The sequence below is a fragment of the Thamnophis sirtalis genome, unplaced genomic scaffold (assembly GCF_051295495.1).
Source record: "Thamnophis sirtalis isolate CommonGarterSnake01/CBP01778 unplaced genomic scaffold, rThaSir2_p1.2 scaffold_4, whole genome shotgun sequence".
In the NCBI taxonomy this organism is placed as follows: domain Eukaryota; kingdom Metazoa; phylum Chordata; class Lepidosauria; order Squamata; family Natricidae; genus Thamnophis; species Thamnophis sirtalis.
Window position 1 is genome coordinate 4,643,428 of NW_028261384.1, and position 24,021 is coordinate 4,667,448.

The 24,021-nt window shown below is 44.7% G+C and overlaps 1 protein-coding gene across 1 annotated transcript in view; it reads right to left on the reverse strand.

Moving 5' to 3' along the window:
* The window catches only part of OBSCN (obscurin, cytoskeletal calmodulin and titin-interacting RhoGEF), a 243,002-nt gene that overhangs the window by 19,270 nt on the left and 199,711 nt on the right, over window positions 1–24,021 (reverse strand). Inside the window, exons 97-110 of the mRNA XM_087712229.1 lie at window positions 22,436–22,517; window positions 22,107–22,307; window positions 20,588–20,648; window positions 19,040–19,117; window positions 15,488–15,660; window positions 13,641–13,667; window positions 12,960–13,112; window positions 10,092–10,137; window positions 9,604–9,681; window positions 5,911–8,977; window positions 3,987–4,109; window positions 3,025–3,135; window positions 1,442–1,609; window positions 422–544 (exon numbers count right to left, since the gene is read on the reverse strand). Of these exons, the coding sequence (XP_087568355.1) occupies window positions 422–544; window positions 1,442–1,609; window positions 3,025–3,135; window positions 3,987–4,109; window positions 5,911–8,977; window positions 9,604–9,681; window positions 10,092–10,137; window positions 12,960–13,112; window positions 13,641–13,667; window positions 15,488–15,660; window positions 19,040–19,117; window positions 20,588–20,648; window positions 22,107–22,307; window positions 22,436–22,517 (4,491 nt within the window). The remainder of the gene's footprint in view (window positions 1–421; window positions 545–1,441; window positions 1,610–3,024; window positions 3,136–3,986; window positions 4,110–5,910; window positions 8,978–9,603; window positions 9,682–10,091; window positions 10,138–12,959; window positions 13,113–13,640; window positions 13,668–15,487; window positions 15,661–19,039; window positions 19,118–20,587; window positions 20,649–22,106; window positions 22,308–22,435; window positions 22,518–24,021) is intronic.

Genomic DNA, 24,021 nt, shown 5'->3' on the forward strand with positions numbered 1-24,021 from the left:
CAAATAGCAGTTAGACTTATATACCGCTTCATAGAGCTTTCAGCCCTCTCTAAGCGGTTTACAGAGTCAGCATATTGCCCCCAACAACAATCCGGGTCCTCATTTTACCCACCTCGGAAGGATGGAAGGCTGAGTCAACCTTGAGCCGGTGAGATTAGAACCGCTGAACTGCAGATAACAGTCAGCTGAAGTGGCCTGCAGTACTGCACCCTAACCACTGTGCTACCACGGCTCATTCAAAGTTACAACAGCACTGAAAAAAACTACTTATGACTGTTTTCACACTTACAACCTTTGCAGCATTGAAAGGGGTGTGAAATGGGACAAAAGTCGCTTAACAACTGCCTTGCTGAGCAACAGAAAGTTTGGCCTCCATGGCAGTTGTAAGTTGAGGACTACCTGTGAAAGCGAAGCTGCCTACCATTCTTCTTGCACAGAACGGTGTAAGTCACTGGGTCGGTGAGTTCCATCGCTTCCCAGGCCAGCCGTACGCCATCTTCAAGAACTTCAAGGATATCAGGGGCAGGTATGTTTGAAGGTGCCTCTGGCAGAATAGAAAACCATTGTTAATCCCAATGTGGGTGCGTATGATTTCGAAAACACACTTGAAAGCAACTTGAAGGATTGTGAAAGGTTATTTTCAGCCCAGCTGCACCTCCAGAACTCTGGTCTCACCAGGAGAACATCCATCATTAACTCCAGTTGCAATGTCTTCTGTTTAAAATAATGGGGTTTTTTTTCATTACGAAAGAGGCATGATGTTGATAGAATAATGTTGTTGTTCTTGACCCAATTAGGTAACATAATCAGTGGTAAATAGGAATGGTGTTTGCAGAGAGGAGGAGGAGGAAAGGTTTTGTTGGGATGGATGGATGGATGGATATATATGGAGGGAGGGAGCGAGGGAGGGAGGGAGGGAGGGACAAAGACAGACAGAGACAGACAGACAGATGATAGAGACAGACAGATAGATAAATAAATGATATATAGATCAGAGAGAAAAAGAGAAGAGATAATTGATCGATAGAAAGACAGACATAAATGATAGACAGACAGATAAATACAGACATGAATTCAGATGAATGGAAAGGGAAAGAGGTGGAGAATTAGAGATGCATGAATGGACAGAGTATAAACAGATAACTAAACAAATACAAGACAGAACTGGTGGAAAAGAAACACAAACAATGGGGCCAGGGGGAGGGGGGGTGATTTAAGAGGAAGCTGATGGGGTGAAATGCCCCTTAATACCCAGGCAAATACTACCCTATGTTTTGGGGAGATATTTAAGAGCAAAAAGGCTGCACAAGGAGAGATAATTTTTCCTTCCCTAAATCTCTTCTATGTTCCCATTTTTGGACCCACAAGGGGTGCAGATGGGGTGAGAGGTTGCAGCCTTCTTGGATCCTGGGGTGCAAGAGGGAAGGACACCATCTTTTACCTGCTTTCCTTATGGTGCAGGAGGTGGAAACGGCACCGTGGGAACTAGTAGCCTTACAGGTGTACACGCCAAAGTCCGCCACTGTAGCCGATAACACGGTTAAAAGCTGGAACCGTTTTAGAGTCGAAGAAATCAGGATCCGATCTGTGCTGCAAATCGCTGCTCCGTCTGAAAGGCGATAAAAAGAAAGTTGCCAGGAACTTGGCGACTGCCTAAAACGGAAGGTCAATCTCTTCGGAATGCCTGGAATCAGGAGTCCCATGAATTTTAGGTAGTCCTCGACTTATGGCCACAATGGGGATCGAAATCGCTGCTGCTAAGCGAGGCCATTAAGTGAGCCATGCCCGGTTTCATGACCTTTTTTTGCCTACAGTTGTTAAGTGAACCACACAGTCATTAAACAAATTTGGTGGTGGCTGACTGCCCGAATTTTGATCATGTGACCCTGAGGATGCTGCAAAAGTTGCAAGTGTTATTACCAGCCATAAGTCACTAAGGACTTTTCAATGCTGCTGTAACTTTGAACTTCCTTCCTTTCTTCTTTCCTTTCTTCCTCCCTCCCTTCCTCCCTATTCCTTCCTACTTTCCTTCCTTGCTTCCTCCCTCCTCTTTTTCCTTCCTTCTTTCCTTCCTCCCTCCCTCCCCTTTTTCCTTCCTCCCTCCTTTTTCTTTCTCTCTTCCCTTCCTCCCATTTCCTTCCTTTCCTTTCCTTCCTCCCTTCCTCCCCTTTTCCTTCCCTCCTCCCTTTCCTTTTTCCTTCCTTCCTTCCTTGCTTGCTTCCCTCCCTCCTCTTTTTCCTTCCTTCCTTGCTTGCTTGCTTCCCTCCCTCCTCTTTTTCCTTCCTTCCTCCCTCCCTTCCTCCAACCCTCCCTTCTTTCCTCCCTCCCACCTCCCTCCCCCTCCTTTACCTTCCTTCCTCCATCCCTCCCTTCTTTTCCTGTTTGCTAAATGAATGGCCATTATGTCGAGGACTATTTATCTAAGGAATGTCGCTTGAAAACATCATTGGACAAAAGAGGAGTTTTTTGGGGGGGGGGGCAAAAGGCCTCCCTTTAGAGGAACGGTCAGCATTTGGTTTCCAAGCGGAGTTTCAAAGCATACAGAAGGAACATCTGCAGGACCTTAAACCAAACACATCTTTTCTCAGGATCCAGGGGAATTGCACAGGGCTGTGAACCCCACCCTGGGTGAAAATACCCCCTGGCTTTGAGGAGCTGCAAAATGTTGCTTAAGCATCCTCACATCCGCCAAAGCCCCCTTTTGCCTGTGATCCAAAGCACCCCACAACCCCTCTCAAAACCCCAGAAAGCTTTAAAGGAAGCAGGCAAGATGGTAGCAAAATGTGTCCCCTGTTCAATGGTTGAGCACTTTCTAGCACTGATGATATTACCTAGTTTGGCAATGAAATGTCTGCAAGAAAAGCAACACAGCTCAGGGAGCTTCAAAGACCCCCAGGTTGTGTTGTTGTCAACCTGCAGAAAGGAGGGGTTGGAAAAAGGAGCCCGGAGATGACCAGGGACCCGCCTAGAGAAAGGGAAGATCCTGACAACCTGTCCTCCCCAATATGAGCAGCTCTACGGTACCTTTGAGCCATTCGATGCTGGAGAAGGAGTGAGGCGAGGTCCGACAGGAGAGGGTCAGAGATTGTCCGATGGAGACTGTCTGGTCAGTGAGATCTTCTGTGAAAGAAGGTCCTGGAGAGGAGAAGGGACAAGTTGTGCATCATGGGCTTGTGAGTAAATCTGACGTCTTGATTCTGAAAATATGCTGGTTTTGCTTCTGGTGAGAATCATCTGACCTGTTACCGGCCAAGCCAAATCGAACTAAGAAAGTTCACTTGGATTTTCCAAACTAATGGCAAAAATTAGGAACAGAGTCCAGAAGCGTGAGAACTGAAAGATGAACTTTCCAGCCCTTTTTAAAGAAGTTGTGGCTAGACTGCTATGACGTTTGCTACATGGGGCGACCCTTGAAAGACTCTTCAGAACTACTTCTGGGGCAAAATGCAGCAGACCTGAATCTGGGGGTTGGTTTTATTATTGCTCTTCCTTCCTTTCCTTCCTTCCAGTTTCCTTTTCTTTCCTTCCTATTTCCTTTTCCGAGGTGGCGCAGTGGTTAGGGGTGCAGTACTGCAGGCCACTTCAGCTGACTGTTATCTGCAGTTCAGCGGTTCTAATCTCACCGGCTCAAGGTTGACTCAGCCTTCCATCCTTCCGAGGTGGGTGAAATGATTGTTGTTGGGGGCGATATGCTGACTCTGTAAACGGCTTAGAGAGGGCTGAAAGCCCTATGAAGCGGTATATAAGTCTGCTATTGCTATTGCTATTCCTTCCTTCCTATTTCCCCTCCCTCCTTCCCAAATATTTATTTATTATTCAGTGCATTTCTAAACCAAAGACCCCCCCACACTATTGGGCGTTAATGGTTAAAAATAAAGCCAGAAGGCAGAGACCGAACCCAGGACCCAAATCCTCCCTTCAACCCTCCCTTCTCCACTCCAACCTCCCAACCTTCCTTCTGTTTCCCTCTCTCGTGGTGGCTATACCTTTGTCCTTGGTCTTGAGGCTTGGCAAGGTGAATGCGGAGAACATCCTTTTCTTCTTGGAAGTTGGAGAAGGCTCCGTCAGGGAGGTCCTCTCAGCTTGCTCGCTCTTGACTTCCTCAGAGGCTAGAAAATAAGAGGGCCACCGAAAATGTAAGGAGAAGACACAGCCAGGAGATCCATTCCGTTTTGCAGGAACCTCCAAACTTAGCATCTTTAAGACTTGTGAATTTCTACTCCCAGAAATTCCTCAGCCAGCCAAGTCTCTCCCTTTTCTTCTGGGTTTCAACTCCTAGAATTCTTAGAATAACAGAGTTGGAAGGGGACCTTGGAGGTCTTCTAGTCCAACCCCATGCTTAGGCAGGACCACTTCAGACAAATGGCTGTCCAACATCTTCTTAAAGACTTCCAGTGTTGGAGAGCATTCACAACTTCTGGAGGCAACTTCTCTTCCACTGATTAATTGTTCTCACTGTCAGGAAATTCCTCCTTAGTTCTAGGTTGCTTCTCTCCTTGATTAGTTCCCACCCATTGCTTCCTTGATTTTGTGCATCTCTGTAGAGAGGAAGTGTTCTCTAACATAATTACAACTCCTTCTCTTTTGTTAGGTCTTTTTCTTTTGAAAAGTTTGTTCCTTCTACCAGTACATTTCAGTCATGAGTTTCCTTCCACCAACTTTCGGTAATGGAAACTGTATCATACCTAACCTCATGAATTAGCACTTCAGGTTTACCCTGTTCATTCCCTAAACTTTGAGTGGCATGAACTGCGGTGGCACAGTTAGAGTTCAGCACTGCAAGCTACTTCTGCTGATCACCGGCAGCCAGCAATTTGGCAGTTCGATTCTCACCAGGCTCAAGGTTGACTCAGCTTTCCGTCCTTCCGAGGTGGGTCAAATGAGGAACCAAATTGTTGGGGGCAAATAGGCTGACTCTGTAACCCGCTTAGAGAGGGCTGTAGAAGCACCGTGAAGCGGTTTATAAGTCTAAGTGCTATCGCTATTTAAATTTTAAAATCATCTTGGCTGTGGGAATTCTGGGAGATGGAGTTCATAAGTCTTAAAGTTACAAATTTTGAAGACTGATGCTCTTTTTGGACCTCTCTTAACCAGGATGTCCTTCAGAAATAACTTGAAGTGTTTTTTAGAAGCTGGATTGAGACCAGAATTGGTAGCTATCTGTCAACCCTTTGAGGAAGGTTAAAACAGACCCCACAAAAAAACCCAGAAATGCTACTTTATCGTTGTAGGATATGACAACAGGCTTTTAAAAGCATCCCGAGCGATCTCTCTATCCAGAATCCAGCCAAGTAATTTTGAGGTTCTCCTTCACTGTTTCTACATTTGATATATAAATAAATATATTCCCCCTTTCCCACTATTGAGTTGTGGCTCGGTCAATCATAGCATCCATTTCTGCATCAGGATATCTCTACTTCTGTAATGATCCTGAGGACATTTCTGGTGGATATGTTAGTGTTGGAGATTTGGTTATGATGAGACACCTAAAGTAGGCCTGGACACCTAAAAAACCTGAAATTTTAAAGAATCCTAGAGCTGGAAGGAACCTTGGAGGTCATCTAGTCCAACCCCCTGCTCAAGCAGGAGACCCTCTACCATTTCAGACAAATGGCTGTCCAGTCTCTTCTTAAAGACCTCTAGTGATGGAGCACTCACAACTCCTGGGGAGAAACTAATTAGTGGCTTCCACAGATAGGAAAGTTCTCCCTAATTCTATAATTTTGGGCCAGAACAGCCCACAGCAAAAATATTTACAGGAGTGAAATAGTTAAATCTGTCAGGAAAATTGTGATTGTGTTGTTTGTTTTTGGTTTGGACACATGTCCTAAGCTCATTCTCCTGCAGAAGGATTTAAAAATGCTTTTACATTTTCTTTGGCTCATGTCAGCCAAGGAAGATAAGCATCACCTGTTCTGGTGTCTTCACTGGACAGTTTCCTGGTCAACATCTTCGAGAACTGAGCTACAGATGCCTTCATCCTCTTCCTCAGACTGAGTTCCACATGCTCCATGGACTGAGAGCGGGAAACCGGCTTGAAAAGTCCTAAGGCACTCTGGAGAGAACTCTTCCTCTTCCTCCTTGGATCTGATGGGAGATCATACTGGGACCCCATCGGTAGATCACCTTCCGAGTCAGACCTCTTCCCTATCCTCGGTGCTATGGCTGCTTCGGGGCCCACCTCCATTTTGAGGGCACCTATCTCTTCTTCTCCAGAAGGTTCCTTGAGGGCCACCTCAGGCAAATGATCCTCCCTGAGACCCATTTTTTTCTCCTGCTGAGAAGGGAGTTTGGATCCAGGTGGCCTTTTGCTGGGCAAATTCTCAGGAGCTTTCCTGAAACTCAGGAACTCAAACGGAGAGTAGACAATGTCGTAGAGTTCATGAAGGTTGAGGAAAGCTGGTTCCACCTCCGTGATATCAAATTTGGAGGTCTTGCTGTCAGGACGAGGCATCGCCGAGAGATCCTGGATCTGCACGAGGGCAATTTCATACATCCGACTACTTCCTGGATAATCCAAGCCTTCGTAAGAAGAAGACATCCTGGCTTTCTTGCCCAGGTAAGACTGAAGGCTGAAATAGTCTTCTTCTCCAGGGTAGATGATGTCAGCTTCTGAAGGGTCTGCTAGGCCAATGCCACCTTCTCTCTTGCCTCTGCGCACCAGGTACCTGCTTTTCGGTCTCACCACTTGGCCAGGTGGCATTTGATGGAGCATTTCCTCCTGGGGTGTCTCTGGCCAAGGAGGTGTTGCTTCTGATTGGTAAGCCATCTGCTCCGCTAAGTTCTCCAGAACGTGAGCCTCTGAGTCCCTGTAAAGTCTCTGCCCATGGCTTCTGCCTTCTCCAATGGAATACGGTCTTTTCATTTGAGTTACGGAGACTTTTTCTCCAGAGGTTGCAAACGGCCTCATTTTCGCTTGGGAAAAGCCTGCAACGGCGGGTGTTTGGCCCTTGAGGGCCTCACCAGGAGCAGACGGCAGGTGGTGGAGCTCATACTTCTCAGCTTCAAAGAAGGACATCAGGTCTGCTTGGGCTTGAGGAGCACGCTGAACCTCTCTGAGATAAGCAACCTCTCCTTCTGGGTAAGCAGAGGACTTTGGAAGTGAGGCCATCTGGGTTTCTCCATGAAGCATGGATTCTGGGGTGGACCCTGGTTGGATAGAGCCTTGCCTCAAAGCAGCAGCACTTCTTGGGGTAGTAGGAGATGGTTTTCTGTAAAGAGGAGACTCTCGTTGTGACGGGTGTTGGCTCCCTCCCAGAGCGACAATCTCTGGATGAACAGGACCTTCACCTTTTGCAACAGGTAGCTTCCTTTCCAGGTGTGCAACGGGCAACTGATGTAAAGGCTTCTGCTTTGCACTCTCAGAGATTGAAGGTGTGGCCATTTTTGCTTGAGGGATGTCCACCTTCTCCAGACCTTTCTTCTCTAGCAGGGCTGACTTGGCCAAGCGGGATCCTGGGGGCTTCTGGAGTGGGATCTGCTGTTCCTCAAGGGTAGAGGAGGCAGAAATGTCAGGGTGCAAAATAGGAGGACCTAAACCTCTACTCTCCACCATTTGTGTCCCAGGATAAATAAAGGATGGATGGCCTTCACGCACTGGCACAGTCTGTAGGTCTTTGGGAGTCTTCTCTGGAGCACCAGCAAGCTGTTTCTCAGCCTGAACATGGGGGATGGGCAAAGGAACAGAAGATTTCAGAAGATGAAGACTTCCTCCTTGCTGAGGGTGACATCCTTCAATACTCTTGGGAGAACTTGGTGTTCGTCCATCCCTGTGAGGGGAAGACATGGATGTCTGCTCCTCCCCAATGCCAGTTTTTGAAGCCAACCCAGATGTCTGAGCTTCTAGAATCAGATCTTCTCTGCCTTGAGGAGATCTTCCCACAAAATGTGGCACCTTCTTTTTCTGAGGTAAATCCTCCTCCTTTTCAGAGCCCCGTGCCAAAATCAAGGCCTTCTTGTCCTGCTGAAGGCCCAACTTGGATCTTTCCTTGTCATCCAGTGGGACTAACTTCGGGTGTTCTTCAGAAAAACCCTCCCTAGCTTTTGCTGCTGATGTTTTTTCGTCCCTCACGTGAGTTCCTTCTGCCGGACTACCCTGCAGCATGGTGTCCAAGTCTTCTTCTGCGATCTCCTGCTCCTCAGCGAAGCTCCCAGCTCTTATTCTGTAGTCATCCAAAGAACGGCTCCTGGCAGATACCTGGAAAGTCACCTTGGGAGATTTCTGAGCAGTATCAAAAGAAGCTGACTTGGTGATTGGGGGTCCATAGCTTCCTTCTCGTTCCTTCCCCAATACTGCATCCGCCAATGGTCCTCCTTCTCCACCAAGTTCAAACTGTTCTAGCAAGGGTTCCCGTAGACCGGTTAAAGCAGACTTTGAGTAACCGGCTTTCCTGTAAGATCTCTTAGCTTTTTCTAACTGTTTTCTTTGCCCTTTTCCTGGAGAGGAAGGGAAATCGGTCAGATTTTCCGATGGGTGGCTATAAAAAGTACTTTTGATGACGCTGTGTCTCGGGACACAACCTGGAGATCGTTCTATTCTTCCTTCTTCTGGAGGCAACAATCCAGTTTGATCTTGCAACGAAGCCAGCTCAAACAATGTTCTTCCATGGGCGTCAGCCTCAGAGATTTCTAGATCTTGGGAAGGTTGTCCCTTGGCTGAAGGTTCCTTCAACCTTCTGGTTTTGATGGGTGGCATGGAGTCATCAGGAAGTTTGGACTTCAAAACTTCAAATACGTTGTCTTCTTGATTGATTGAGCCTTCCAGCACAGATAGACGAACCTCTGGAATGGGTCCGAAAGGTTTTTTTCCAGAAGAGACCAAAATTTCATTGTCCGAAGATGACCCACTGGTGCTGGAGGAACTGCTCTCTTCGACCAGTTGTCGGGAGATGCCAAGCGAGGTGTTCTTCTGATGCTTTTCCAGAATTTCTGGGATGGGCCTCATCACGAGCAACGACTTATAGCTCATAAGAGACCGCTGGATATGAAAGGAAGGACAGAATAGGAAGATTAAAACAGTGGAAAAGAGAAAAATTAGGACAGCCCAAACAAACAGAATACAACAGAACCTAGAAATCATGGAGTTGGAAGAGACCCGGGACAGAACTCACATCACAAGTGTCTTGCTTAGCAACAAAGGTTTTGGCCTGAATTGTGGTTGTAAGTCGAGAACTACTTATATTAATGAAGGAGAACAGCAGAGAATAGTAAAAATAAATAAACAGCAGCTTTTTAGAAGCCACGCTTCTCAACCTTAGCAATATTAGAGATATCTGGACTCCAGCTTCCCAATCATGGGAGTTGAAGTCCACGTGTCTTAAAGATGCCAACGTTAATAAATGCTACCTTGGGGCTTGCTGTTAATACAGGTACATGGGACAAGGAATTTTGCAAGAACATTTAAAGGTGCACTTAAAATCTAAATTAATCTCTTTCCAAGTTTGCCAGCTTTCTTAGGAATAATCAGCAGGATCTGTATTGGATATATTCTATCTCTAAAATTAAAATTGTAAAACGTACGTAACAATGCATATAGCAGATCCCAAAACACCAAGACTAGTGAAGCCAAAATAATTGTGCAATTTGGTAGAGCCTCTTACTAACCTGCCATTTGCTTCGGGATACAAAAAAGTTGAGCGGTTTTGTCTCGATAAAATGACCCTCTCCAGGTGTGGGTTTGTGCTGAAAAGGAATATTATCAGTTTGAAAATAGATTCATATCTTCAAACACCCAGCAAATATCCTGATTTATTTGAAAACCAGATTTGTCTGGATTTGTTCATTTTTAGGGGAAAAAACCCCAAGCCACCAGGTCAAAAGACACCATTATTCCTTTATCTTTCTTCTGTAAGTTACACACTTTGAGAGAAGCCAACACTTTGACATAGATTGTCTTAGCAAAGGCATCCTCCAAATTGGGGAGGTTACAAAATTAATATGAAAATTGCAACTGAGCAATTTTCGTGGGCTGCCATCTTGACTTTTTTGACCTCTCCTCCCTCACAGACATCTCTGATGTCCAGATTAGGGGAAAAGGGGGATGAGCATCAAAATCTGATTCTTCCAGTCCTTCAACAGCGACCAAAACTTACAGAAAACCAGGGATGAGAGAGGCACTCCATCGCACTTGGCCTGGTTCTGTAAAGAGAAACAATAAACCAGGTTTTACTTGATATGCCAAGGTACAGCTATGTATTCAAAGAATATTTCAGCAACTGGTGTGGCTGGAAAGGACTGATCTTGAACAGAAAGGTGGTTTAATATAGTAACTGGCAAAGGTCTCCTGGGGTTGTGTGAATTCAGGATAAGATCACCAGCACTCTGTTCATGCTCTGAAATCTCTTCTTCAGCAGCTTTTTGCCATCGGCCACTGTATGCCTTGACGTGTTCCACTTTTGGACCTAATTATCCACTTCTAAAAAAAAATATCCACCCCGATGTTGCACTTTTCAAATTTTTAAATCTTAAATTATTTGGTTTTTAATGTTTTATTCTATTGATTAAACTGTACACTTCCCAGAATCCCTCTGTGGGGGAGATGGTCAGATAAGGTTTGATATATCAAACAAATCAATCGATCAATCATTTAGGTTTCCAAATTTCAAGAATTTTCTAGGATAAAGGACTTTGGAGAAGCAGGTTAGGAAGAATATGGACGCTGACAGAAGAGAATATTTGGACTCTGTTTGTTAAAAAGCTACACCGTGTACGGGCTCTGGGAAGTCGGGGGGGGGGGGAAGGGAGGTGGGGTCTTAGGGGGAGGGGGGAGGGGGATATATAGTATGTGCTAGGTACTAAAGTAACGCGACTGCACTTGTATACTGCTCTTTAATTCCAGTGTAAAAATAGGACAAGCTGAATATATTAATAGATAGTAGAAATACACCAAAGGGTGTATAGAGGGAAAGAAGAAAGAGGGGTAGAGAGGGTGGGAGAGAGGACTGGAGGGAGGGGGAGAAGGAAGGAAGGGAGGGAGTGTATTGGGAGAGAGGAGTGGTAGAGGGGGAGGGGAAGTAGGGTAGAGGGGAATGTTGGAGGGAAGAGGGAAAGTTGGAGGGGGGGGCGAAAGAAAGGGTGTATGGAGGGTCGAAGAGGTACATTGGGTTTCTATTTTGGGGGGTATTGTTGACAAGAGGAATGGCTGTGTTTATTGTTTAATGTTATATGGCCCCGGTTATGCACAGTATATATGTGACTGTAAGAAAATGGAAAATAAAACTATCTATGTCAAGAAGAGAATATTTGTAGCTCAGGGTTAAACCGTGGGGTCGTTGGTGCGCTCTGAGGTTGGTGGTTTTCTTGCGCATGACTCAGCAGGGGAATATTATCAGTGCTAGAAGGGAGTGGAGTTTGGGGAAAGGAGGAGGAGGAGGAGCTTTGTCGTTTCTTGCAGACGTTTGATGATCCAACATCATCGGTGCCAGAAGGGAGTGGGGTTTGCTCTCGTTTTATATAATAGCAGCTTGCCCTGCCAGTGTTGGTGGGAGTGGTGGTCTTGGTGGTAAACAATTGCCTAATCGAGGAACCACCAAGACCACTCCCACCAAGCAAGACCCACAGGGTAAGGTTCTATTATATAAAATGAGAGCAAACCCTACTTGCTTCTGGCACTGATGACGTCACCCAATTGGGTCATGAAAACTTCTGCAGCCAAGGTGGCGCAGTGGTTAGAGTGCAGTACTACAGGCCACTTCTGCTGACTGTTATCTGCAGTTCGGCAGTTCAAATCTCACCGGCTCAGGGTTGACTCAGCCTTCCATCCTTCCGAGGTGGGTAAAATGAGGACCCGGACTGTGAGGGCAGTATGCTGACTCTGTAAACCGCTTAGAGAGGGCTGGAAGCCCTATGAAGCGGTATATAAGTCTTAACTGCTATTGTTATTGCAAGAAAATAACCAAGCTCAGAGAGCACCAACCAAGCACAATCCTCCTCCCCCCCTCCTCTTCCTCCTCCCTTCCCACAAACATTATTCCCCTCTAGCACTGATGATGTTGCCTAGCTGGGTCATGAAAACTTTTGCAATAAAACCATCAAGCTCCGAGAGCACCAAGAACTTATGGCTTTCCCACAGCCCATCTGTCCCTCAAGTCTACCACTCTTCTAAAATCCTGAAGAAAGGACATCCTATTTTAGAAACCCCTCCATCCTATCCTATGCTATCTCTCTGAAGTGAAAACGAGAAGTGTATTAATCCAATATCTCAGGGGTTGCCACAAAGAAGAGGGAGTCATGCTATTCTCCAAGGCACCTGAGGGCAGGACAAGAAGCAATGGGTGGAAACTCATCAAGGAGAGAAGCAACTTAGAACTGAGGAGAAATTTCCTGAAAGTGAGAGTAATCAATTGGTGGAACAGCTTCCCTTCAGAACTTGTGAATGCTCCAACACTGGAGGTTTTGAAGAAGATGTTGGATAACCATTTGTCTGAACTGGTGTAGGGTTTTCTGCCTGAGGAAGGAGTTGGACTGGAAGACCTCCAAGGCCCCTTCCAACTCTTTTAATCTGTTAAGTGCATTCTATTTATTTATTTCATTTATTAATAGAATTTATATCCCGCCCAATCCCGAAGGACTCCTGGCGGCTTACAAAAAGAAGAGGAAGAAAGAAATAATAAAAAGACAGATTTAAAATCACAACACATGCATTCGTTCTAATCGGGGCTGGACCTCAACCAGTGAGGTCAACAGCCCCAGGCCTGCCGGAATAGCCAGGTTTTAACAGCTTTCCTGAAAGCCATGAGAGTGGGTAAGGCCTGGATCTCTGGGGGTAGCTCATTCCAAAGGGTCGGAGCAGCCACAGAGAAAGCTCTCCTCCGGGGAGCCGCCAGCCGACACTGTCTGGCTGACGGCATCTGAAGGAGGCCCAATCTGTGGGATCTCACCGGCCGCTGGGAGGTATGTGGCAGTAGGCGGTCTCGAATAATAAATTCTATTAATAAATAAGTGTATTCTAATCAACTCACCCAGGAGCTGACTGAAGGATTTTTTCAATAAAACCCTTGGCTTCTTTGCTCAAATGATCCCAATCAGACTTATTCCACGAAATGATCCCATTCTGGATGTTAAGCAGGGTTGCTCGGTCATTTTCCCCAGCAAAGGGAGACTTGCAGGTCAAGCTGAGTGTTTGGGGAAAAAAAGACAAAATCTTAAAATGTTTGCATCGTCACGAACCAAGTCAGTCTATCTGCAAAGAAAAGGCAGCGGATGGCTATTTCTTGGTGATAAGACCTACAGGTAACCCCCAACTTAGAACCATTTGTTTAGTATTGTTTAAAGTTGCGACAGCACTTAAAAAGTGACATGTCAATTTTTCACACTTACGACCATTGCAGCATCATCCCCATGGTCACATGATCAAAATTCAGAAGCTTGGCAATCGGTTTGTATTTATGGCGGTTGCAGGGTCCCTGCGATTCCCATTTTGCAACCTTCTGACAGGTAAAGTCAGAAGGGGAAGCCAGATTCACTGTGTCATTAAGTTAACAACTGCAGTGATTCACTTAACAACTGTGCCAAGAAAGATTGTAAAATGAGTTAAAAACCCATTTAACAATTGTCTTGCTTAGCAACTGAAATGTTGGGCTCAATTGGGGTCATAGGTTGAGAATGTAGGTGTAAATATGACAAAGTTTTCATATGCTTACCTTAAATAGCTAATAACCCCAACTGGCCTATAAAAAAAGAAACAGATATTAGAAAAGAATCTCAGCTCCCATAAAGCCTTGATGGACCAACCTTCCATGGATCTGGTGCCCTGGAACAAATGTGGCAAATTTAAGATGGGCGGCTAGAATTCCCAAACCAACATCTTCAAGTTGCCAAGATTGAGAAACCTGACCATGAAGGATGATCTGGTTTCTTCTACCATCAGAGGAATCTTTCACTCTTCCTTCATTTCTCAACGAGATGGAGCCATGAACCAGTAAATTCATGGAGATCAATTCCAAAAGACAAAGATTATAACCTAGAACAGTGATGGAAGGAACTTCTGAAGTCTTCTAGTCCAACCCCTTGCTCAAGGCAGGAGATTTTATACCATCCTGGTCAAATGGCTGTCCAATCTCTTCTTGAAGACCTCCAGTGATGGAGCACCCATAACTTCTGGAGGGAAGCTGTTCCACTGGTTAATTATTCTCACTGTCAGGAAGTTTCTCCTTATTTCCAAGTTGGATCTTCCTCTGATGAACGTCCACCCCTTACTTCTTATGCCCTCTGGTGTTTTGGATAATAGGTTGACCCCCTCTTCTCTGTGACAAGTATTGGAAGAAAGTTATCATGTCTCCTCTGATTCTTCTCTTCGATAAGCTAGACATACCTAGGTCCCTCAACCATTCATCCTACAAATTTAGTGTCTAGACTCTTCATCATCTTTGTTGCTCTTCTCTGCACCCTTTCTTGAGTCTCAACAGCCTTTTTGTATCATGGCGACCACCACTGGACACAGTATTCCAAGTGTGGCCTCACCAGTGCAGTATAAAGTGGTACTATCACTTCTTGTGATTTTGATGCTATCCCTTTGCTGATGTGTCTCAGGACTGCATTGGTCCTTTTGACAGCTGCAACACACTGCTGGCTCACACTCAAGTGTTTGTCCACTGGTACACCTAGATCCCTCTAACAGTTGCAACTATTGAGCCTACCAGAAATCGCCGAGGTGGTGCAGTGGTTAGGGTGCAGTACTGCAGGCCATTTCAGCTGACTGTTATCTGCAGTTCAGCGGTTCTAATCTCACCGGCTCAAGGTTGACTCAGCCTTCCTTCTGAGGTGGGTGAAATGAGGACCGAGACTGTGGGGGCGATAGGCTGACTCTGTAAACCACTTAGAGAGGGCTGAAAGCCCTATGAAGCGGTATATAAGTCTAACTGCTGTTGCTATTTCTGAACTTCCAGTAGGTCAGTTGGGCCCATTTTTTGCCCTCCCCATGCTCCGGAGCCTTTTATGGAGACCGGGGAGGGCAAAAATGGCCTCCCCTGACTTCCGGAAGGCCAAAAATCAGGTGGCCCGCGTGGGCGTGTGCACTGGAGCTGACGGCTTGCGTGTCGGCAGATATGGCTCCGTGTGCCACAGGTTTGCCATCACAGGTATAGGTGGCATCTGGCTCAATAGTTGCAATTGTTTTGGCACCCAACAACAAAAAGGTTGACTTATACTATGACTGTGCTGTACAAGGCTGAACCTTGTGGCACCCACTGCATGCCTCCCTCCAGGTAGACGTATTCCACTGAAGACTACACGTTGAGTGTGGTTAGTCAGCCAGTTTTGAATCCATCTGGTGGTGATGCTATCTATCCTACGTTGTTCTACCTTACCAAGAAATAGATTGTGGTCTACTTCATTAAATGCCTTATTGAAGTCTAAGCATATTACGGCCAGAAGCATTTTGCAGGTCTACTAATTTAGCATTCTCCACATCTTCAAGAAGGCTCTCCAAAGGCAGCAAGGAAGATTAGAATAAAACTAGAAGGAACAAGAAGAGAAAGGATTCGTTTACCAGATGTCCGATGCCGTCGACACTGGGGACCTGGACAGTATTTCTGGTGGGACAAATTCTGGGGATCCGTAAGTGCTGTGCTGAGGCTCCGATGGATTTATCCTTTGGGCAAAGCCGAAGTCGCAGATCTTAATGTCATCCCTGTCAGGGTGGACCATCAAAATGTTTGAGGGCTACAGAAGTAGATACAGAAGGAACGTCAGTGTGGAAAAGAACTGAGGCATAAAACCTGCCGGCAAAAAGGGAACTCAAACTGGTTTTCCTTGCTGAAATTCCGAGATACAAGTGGTCCTCAATCACAATTGAGCCCCAAATTTCTGCATAGAAAGTTTTTTTATTTTCCATTTTCATAGCATATAATCACATGTATACTATTACATAGTCAATATCATGTTGTATTATTAAGTAATTACATCAATTCATCTTACCATCAACTACCAAAGGGGAAAAAAACCAGTTATTGGCTCTTCTGCTCTCCATACACCATATTTATACCTTATCCGACACTTTCCCCCCCCTCTCTCCTCCCCCTTTCTACATCCTGTCTTCCCTCCATCATTTTACTTCCCCTTCCTTTCTCCTTCTACTCTCTCCCCTTACCACTCCTCCTTATACACCTCACCTTCCCACCTCCCCCTCTCTCCTGTCCCTCTCTTCCTATTTTTCTTCTCTCCTCTGCTTCCCACTCTTCTACATCCTGTCTTCATCATTTTACTTCCCCTACCTTTCTCCTTCTCCTCTCTCCCCTTACCACTCCTCTTTATACACCTCATCTACCCCCACTTACCCTCTCTCCTATCCCTCTCTTCCTATCTTTCTTCTCTCCTCTGCTTCCCACTCTTCCTCTAATTCACTTGGTGTATTTCAGCCTCTGAGCAAACTCCCTTTTGTGTTGATGGTATTTATAATTCCATTTCAATATACATAAAAAAGAAAAAATAGCAGTATACATGTACAATCATAATACCTTAAAATCCAACACCCCTCCTCCAACTTAGTAAACTCTGCTCCCTCCCACCCTCCCCCCAACCCCCTCAACCTTCCCCCCCCCACTTGACTTCCCAGAACCAATACAAGGTATAAATCTTTAACAAATACAGTTGAGCCCCAAATTTCTGTTGCTGAGACATTTGTTAAGTGAGTTTTGCCAGTTTTATGACCTTTCTTCAGCCTGTCATTTGCACCTCTATAAGTGTTACCTCCAATAGACCGATCAGATCCCACAGATTAAGCCTCCTCCGAATTCCATCCGCCAGCCAATGCCGACTGGCGACTACCCGGAGGAGAGCCTTCTCTGTGGCTGCTCCGACCCTCTAGAACAAGCTCCCCATGGAGATTCGAATCCTCACCACCCTCCAGGCCTTCCACAAAGCCCTTAAAACCTGGCTGTTCCGACAGGCCTGGGGCTAAATAGCTTTTGCCCCCCTCCTCGAATGGTATGGTTGTTGTGTGTTTTTAAATTGTGCATTGTTATGTTCGTCTTTTTTATCCCTTGTCTGTACCCCCTTCCTTGACTTGAATTGTGAGCCGCCCTGAGTCCCCTTCGGGGAAAAGGGCGGCAAATAAATGCAATAAATTCAATTCAATTCAATTTTTGTCTGGTTTGCCACAGCAACCTAGATTTCAGCAGATAGTTAGGAACACAGAAAAAAGAATGGCAACCAGCCTGCCTTCCATGGAGGACCTGCATAGTGAACAGGCTAGCAAGAGGGCTGAGAAAATATCTACAGACCCCTCACATCTCGGACATAAACTATTTCAGCTTCTTCCCCCGAGACATAAGGAATTGCACTCCAGAACAACTAGACACAAGGACAGCCTCCCCCACCCCACCCACAAGCCATCACTCTGTTAAACAACTCATTCCCACAGAAGTGTCTTATGCCTTCGGATGTCAAAAGACATAGTATTATCTTTCTCATCCGCCCTATTACCTATCCCTTTAGCATATTATGACTATCACTTTGTTGTTTGTATCTCATGATTTATGTTGGTTGCTTTTATTTAGTACCCTATTATGATTTATTTTGATTGTTTTAGCATACTATGACTAACACTGAATATTGTATCTATGATTTATGATAATTGTGTTAGGATTATTGTCTGTACACTAAGAGCTTATGCACCAGAGACAAAATTCCTTGTGTGTCCCTTCACACTTGACCAATAAAGAATTCTATTCTATTTTGTTCCGTTCCGTTCCGTGCTGTGCTGTGCTGTCCTGTCCTATTATATCCTATTCTATTCCTCCTTATGATCCTTTGGAAATTGCAAAGATGGAAGAGAGATGGTAGGAACTGATCAGAAGAAGGAATAGATAGAATTGGTCAAGAAATAGTTATTAGCAGCTTCACTCCAAGATTGTAACTCAGCCTAGGTGGGGAGAAATGGGGGAAGAAGAATTTATTGTATTTTATTTTTTATTTTTTATAATTTATAATTATTTTATTATTTTAATTTAATGTAATTACTTTAATTTTGTTTTCTTTTCTTTTTTTTAAATTATATGTTTTATTTTATATCCTACCTTTATTATTTTTACAAATAATTCAAGGCAGCAAACACATCCTCCTATTTTCGCCACGACAACACCTCTGTGAGGTGGGTTGGGCAGACTGATCAGCCCGAAATCACCCAGCTAGCTTTCAGGCCTAAGGCAGGCCTAGAACTCATCATCTCCTGGCAGTGATGTGCGGTGAGATTTATGGCTGGTGAGGCAGCAATTTTTTTAGACTTGTGGACTTCAACTCCCAGAATTCCACAGCCAGGCATGCTCAGTTCTGATTTAAAGCGACAGTATTTGCTTTTCTCCTTTGCTAAATAAGTTTCCTTCATTCTTTTTCTTCTCCCTTCCTCCCTGTCTCCCTCCCTCCCCCTCTAACACACACACACACACACACACACACACACAAAGTTGCACCAGGAGGATGAAGTTTGAATTCCTCCCCCTCCCTCCGACCCACACATACCTTTTCCAGCTGTTTCAGAGAGAATTTCAACTCTGCTCTTGCTTGTCATCATGAAAAGAAAAAGAAATGTAAAAGGAAAAAGACAAGACATGAGGTCAGGCTAAGCTAGTTGCTGCCAGAGTCCCCGTCAATGACTCTGCATAACTGTTTTAAAAAGCCTCCAAAAAAATGCCCTCTACAGGAGGAGGCAGGAGAACGACGTGCCTCACCTACGTCAGGAATTTTTCGGCTTTTAACCCTTGCTTAACTCTGCTCGAGTAATCATAAAACGCCAGACTAGATGAGGCACGTTGTTCTCCTGCCTCCTCCTGTAGAGGGCGCTTTTTTAGAGGCTTTTTTAAACAGTTAAGCACTAAGCAGAGTCATCCACTGTGACTCTGGCAGCAACTAGCTCAGCCTTTTTCCTTTTACATTTTCCTTTTCTTTTCATGATGACAGTGGTGAGGCTCTGCCTCCCCTGCCTCCCCTGACTGCACATCCCTGTCTCCTGGTGATTGGCCCAAAGTCACCCATGAGGCTTTCACGTCCAAAATGGAACTAGAAATTAGATAGGCGCAAGCTTCTAACGTTCATAAAAATTTACCTTGATGTCCAAATGTAATATTTCGTTGCTGTGAAGATACAGGATCCCTTCTAGGAGCTGCTTGATGTAGAATTTGATCTATTTCAGAAGGGGGGAAACGAAGTTATTGAGGTCACATGGAAAAAAAAGTCTGTAGAGATTCCCAGCCGTCCAGGTGCTTTTTTTCAAGGAGGCAACTGGACTTTCTTGGTTTTTTCTTTTGAAGATGTTTCGCTTCTCATCCAAGAAGCTTCTTCGGCTCTGACTGGATAATGGGGGATGGAAGGACTTATATTCCTTGCAGACAGCTGGTCATTTGAATTCTTTGTCTTCAAAGGAAAAAACAAGGAAGCCCAACTGCCTCCTTCGGGAGCCACCCAGAGAAGCCTTATGGAACAGATTGGTCTGGACTTTGCAACCATTTTCCTTCCAAAATTCAATCTGCCCACCCCCCTTCCCCAACTTGATTGACACTCTGCGCGCTATCAAAAAATAGTTTTTTTTTTAAATAAAGTTTTTTATTGAACACAAATTAAAACATTGGGCACAGCGTAACCATCCTGACAATGTCTTACTAAGATATATCTATACTATACAATATCTATACTAAGATATAAAGTTATACATTATGACCATCACATTTATTTACATTTGGTCTATTCAGTATTTGCAAACATAAAAATATCCCATTTCCATCCATATTGCTTTGTTTTTAATCGTACAGACATTTTCACTGTTACAGTTTCATGCATAATTCTAATCTCCGTTCTATAAATCTTTTTTTTTTAAATTAAAAATTTTTAAAAAAAATTTTTGTTACTTAAACAACACATGCCCACACCAGTGGGAAAAGAAAAAATCAAAACACAGAGAAGACAAAAAAATAAATAAATAAAACAAGGCAGGGAAATTTTATTGTGTTCAATAAAAAACTTTATTTAAAAAAAATAGTTTTTACTTCATTGACATCTTTTACTTATTTACTTTATTCCACTGGTTTTCACTGGAGGTTTCTAAGAAGAAATTGAACAGCCATTTTCAGGAATGCTGTAGGATCTCCTGCATGAACAAGGGGGGGGGGGGTTGGACTATAAGACCTTTAAGGTCCCTTCCAACTCTGTTTTCCTGCAATTCTAATTCTGAAGTTCTTCGTATTACCCGTATTGTGCTTGCCTTCCTCAGACAGTAAAATGTCAGGTGACTGAAAATTATGGGGTCCTTGGTGCTTCGTGAGCTTGGTTGTTTTCTTGCAGACATTTCATGGCCAAACTAGGTAACATAATCAGTGCTAGAAGGGAGGAGAGTTGCTTTCTGTTAAACATACATCCTTCTAACACTGATGAGCTTACCTAGTTTGGTCATGAAATGTCTGCAGGAAAACAACAAGCTTAGAGAGCATCAAGGAGGCCACAATTCAACTCTGAGCTACAAATAATATCGGACTGGCTGGAGAAATTAATTCTATCACACTGGAAAAGAATTGAGCCGGGGAAGGAATCCAACCGAATTCAACTATCCTTGTTTGTGTTAAAATCTTTGGTCCTAAAACACAGGAGGAAGAATTCTCACCTCTGCTTCTGTCACCATGTTCTTCTTGTACAAGCGGTCCAGAAGGTCTTCGTTGGAACATCTAATCCGTTAAGGAAAGGGCACCAAGCCATCGAGAGGGTTAAACAAACACGTGCAGATTGTTTTCAAAAGAATCTTCCAACAATCAACTCTCTACCATCTGCCCAAACAATCCAGAACAGAAAGAGGGACTGGCCCAAGACGTTTGACATCCTGTGGTTGCAAGGTGGGACATGAAGAATTGATAGAAGAGAATACCTGTAGCTCAGGGTTGAACTGTTGGGATTTTTGGGTACTCTTTGTGTTTGGGGGTTTTCCTGCAGACATTTTACAGCTGAAGTAGATAACACCTTTGGTGCTACAGTGGAGTTTGGTTCTAACATCAGCACTGATGATGTTACCTAGTTTGGTAATGAAACGTATGTCAAAATACTATCAACATCAGAGAGCACCAAGGACCATGCAGTTTCTCTCCTTCTCCTCTTTCTCCTTCCTCCTCTTCCTTTCCACAAACCCCACTCTCTTCTAGCACTAATGATGTTCCCCAGCTGGGTCATGAAATGTCTGCAAGAAAACTATCAAACTCAGAAATCACCAAGGATCCCACAAACTTTTTCTTCTTCTTCTTCTTCTTCTTCTTCTTCTTCTTCTTCTTCCTCCTCCTCCTCCTCCTCCTCCTCCTCCTCCTCCTCCTCCTCCTCCTCCTCCTCCTCCTCCTCCTCCTCCTCCTCCTCCTCCTCCTCCCTTCTAGCCCTGATGATGTTCCTTAGTTGGGTCCTGAAATGTCTGCAAGAAAACCACCAAGCTCAGAGATCACCAAGGACCCCACAATCCAGTGGTGGGATTCAAATAATTTAATAACTGGTTCTCTGCCCTAATGACTAGCTGGGTAGGCGGGGCTCGACTTGGATGGGTGTGGCCAACTCAATGTCACTCAGGTTGATAGGCACTTCACAACTGTTACAATGGAATAAGGATTAACTGGAGAGGCAGTTTCTGTAAGCAGGGCAATAAAGATGAGGCTAGAAACACCAGAATGTTTCCTTCCTGCCTTCCTTACAGGAAAAAAAATAAAATAAGATTTCTTCCAACAACCGGTTCTCTGAACTGCTTAGAAAGTTACCAACCGGTTCTCCCGAATAGGTGCGAACTGGCTGAATCCCACCACTGCCACAATCCTCCTCCTCCTCCTCCTCTTCACAGTTCTCTCCCTGCAAACACTGATGATGTTCTTTAATTGAGTCATGAAACGTGTTCAAGGAAACCAGCACCTCAGGAAGCACCAAGGGCCCTACTGTTCAACTGAGTTACAGATATTCTCTTCTATCAGCTGACACCATATTGAGAAACACAGGGGAGTGAGGAAGGACTTTCAAGATTCTTACAAACAGTGCATTTGTGACACCTGTTTCTTGATCTTATCCCACTTTGGCAAGGAAGGAACGCTGAGGACTAGTGCCTTAGCACCATCTCTTTTCATGTCTCTCTTTATTCTTCTTTTCAGGGGCAAAAAGGATACAGTTCCAAAATAAGAATTAAGGTCTTCCGTGTTTCAAACTGGTCCAGTAATTGAGTAATTCGATCATGGGAAAGCTGGACTAGAATATCTCTCTCCCGATAAGCCAGTTCTCTCGTTCGACTTCGCAACGGGATGAATTTCGCTGCACAAGCCACGCGGTTGGCTTTATGGATGACTCTCTTGAGAATGCTGAAGGAACCCCTGAAAATCATTAAATGTTCAGATTATAAAATAATAAGTTCAAAGCTTGAGCAAAAAAAGGTTCCCAGGTGTTATATTTCCCCCTCAAAATAACAGTGGATGCTAAGGAGAAAAAGGTCATTTTTTACCTTCCGATTTCCTGTTTAACCTCATAGAAAGAATGAAGTTTCCTTCGTGGGCTTCTCTCCTTCGCCTCTTGGCTTTTCTTGTCTACAAATAATCAGAATAAGAATCAAAATGACAGAAACGCTATTTGCCTTCCAAGCAAGAACTGGTAGGACCATCAAATAGGTGCAGTCCTCAGCCTACGACCACAATGGAGCCCCGAATTTCTGTTGCTAAGCAGACTGTTGTTAAGTGAGTTCTGAGCCTTTTTTGCAAACTTACTTGCCGTACTTGCTAAGTGAATCACTGCAGTTGTTAAGCTAGTGACATAGTTGTTAAGTGAACCTGGATTCCCTGTTGACACTTTTTGTCAGGAGGTCGCAAAAGGAGATAAAGTGACCCCGGGACAACCGTCATAAATGTGAGTCAGTATTCATGAGCAACTGATTCATAATATGACACATGAAATAAACTGACTCATAAATACGAATCAGCCAGTGGAAGTTTCATGGAAAAGCTTTCCAAAGAAAACCGATTGAGGATCCACATAGACCTTCAATGAAAGAGCTAGAGGAAAAAAGGGAAAATACAAAGAACTGCAAATCTCAGTTAGACTTATATACCGCTTCCTAGGGCTTTCAGCCCTCTCTAAGCGGTTTACAGAATCAGCATATTGCCCCCAACAACAATCCGGGTCCTCATTTTACCCACCTCGGAAGGATTGATTGATTGATTGATTGATTACATTTATATACTGCCCTTTTCCCCAAAGGGGACTCAGGGCGGCTCACAATTCAATCAGGGAAGGGGGTACAGACAGGGGGATAAAAAAGACAAGACATAACAATACAAAATTTAAAAACACACAACAACCATACCATTCGAGAAGGGGGGCAAAAACTCTTTAGCCCCAGGCCTGTCGGAACAGCCAGGTTTTAAGGGCTTTGCGGAAGGCCTGGAGGGTGGTGAGGGTTCGAATCTCCACGGGGAGCTCGTTCCAGAGGGTCGGAGCAGCCACAGAGAAGGCCCTCCTCCGGGCGGTCACCAGCCGGCACTGGCCGGCGGATGGAATTCGAAGGAGGCCTAATCTGTGGGATCTAATCGGTCTATTGGAGGTAATTGGCAGCAGGATGGAAGGCTGAGTCAACCCTGAGCCAGTGAGATTTGAACAGCCAAACTGCGCCACCTCGGCTCGGAAAGAGAATGTCTGTAAGGGACCCTGGAGGTCTTCTAGTCTAAACCCTTGCCCAGCCAGGAGACTCTATCCTTGCCCATCCTCCTCTTGAAAACCTCCCGTGATGGAGCACTCACTGCTGTTCCATTGCTTAATTGTTTTCACTGTCGGGACATTTCTCCGTAGTTCTAGATAGGGTCTTTCTTTGATAAATGTCATCCGTTTCTGTTTTTGTCCACCTTTGGAGCTTTGGATAATAGGTTGAACCTCCTCTCCTCTGTGACAGCCCTTCAAATATTGTCATCTCCCCCTCCCCCACTCCTGACTCTTCTCTTCTTTAGATTAGACATACTTAGTTCCCCCAACCATTCCTTGTACAATTTTGTCTGCAGAGGAAAAGAAGGAAGGAAAGGGAGGAAGGAAAGAACGAAGGAA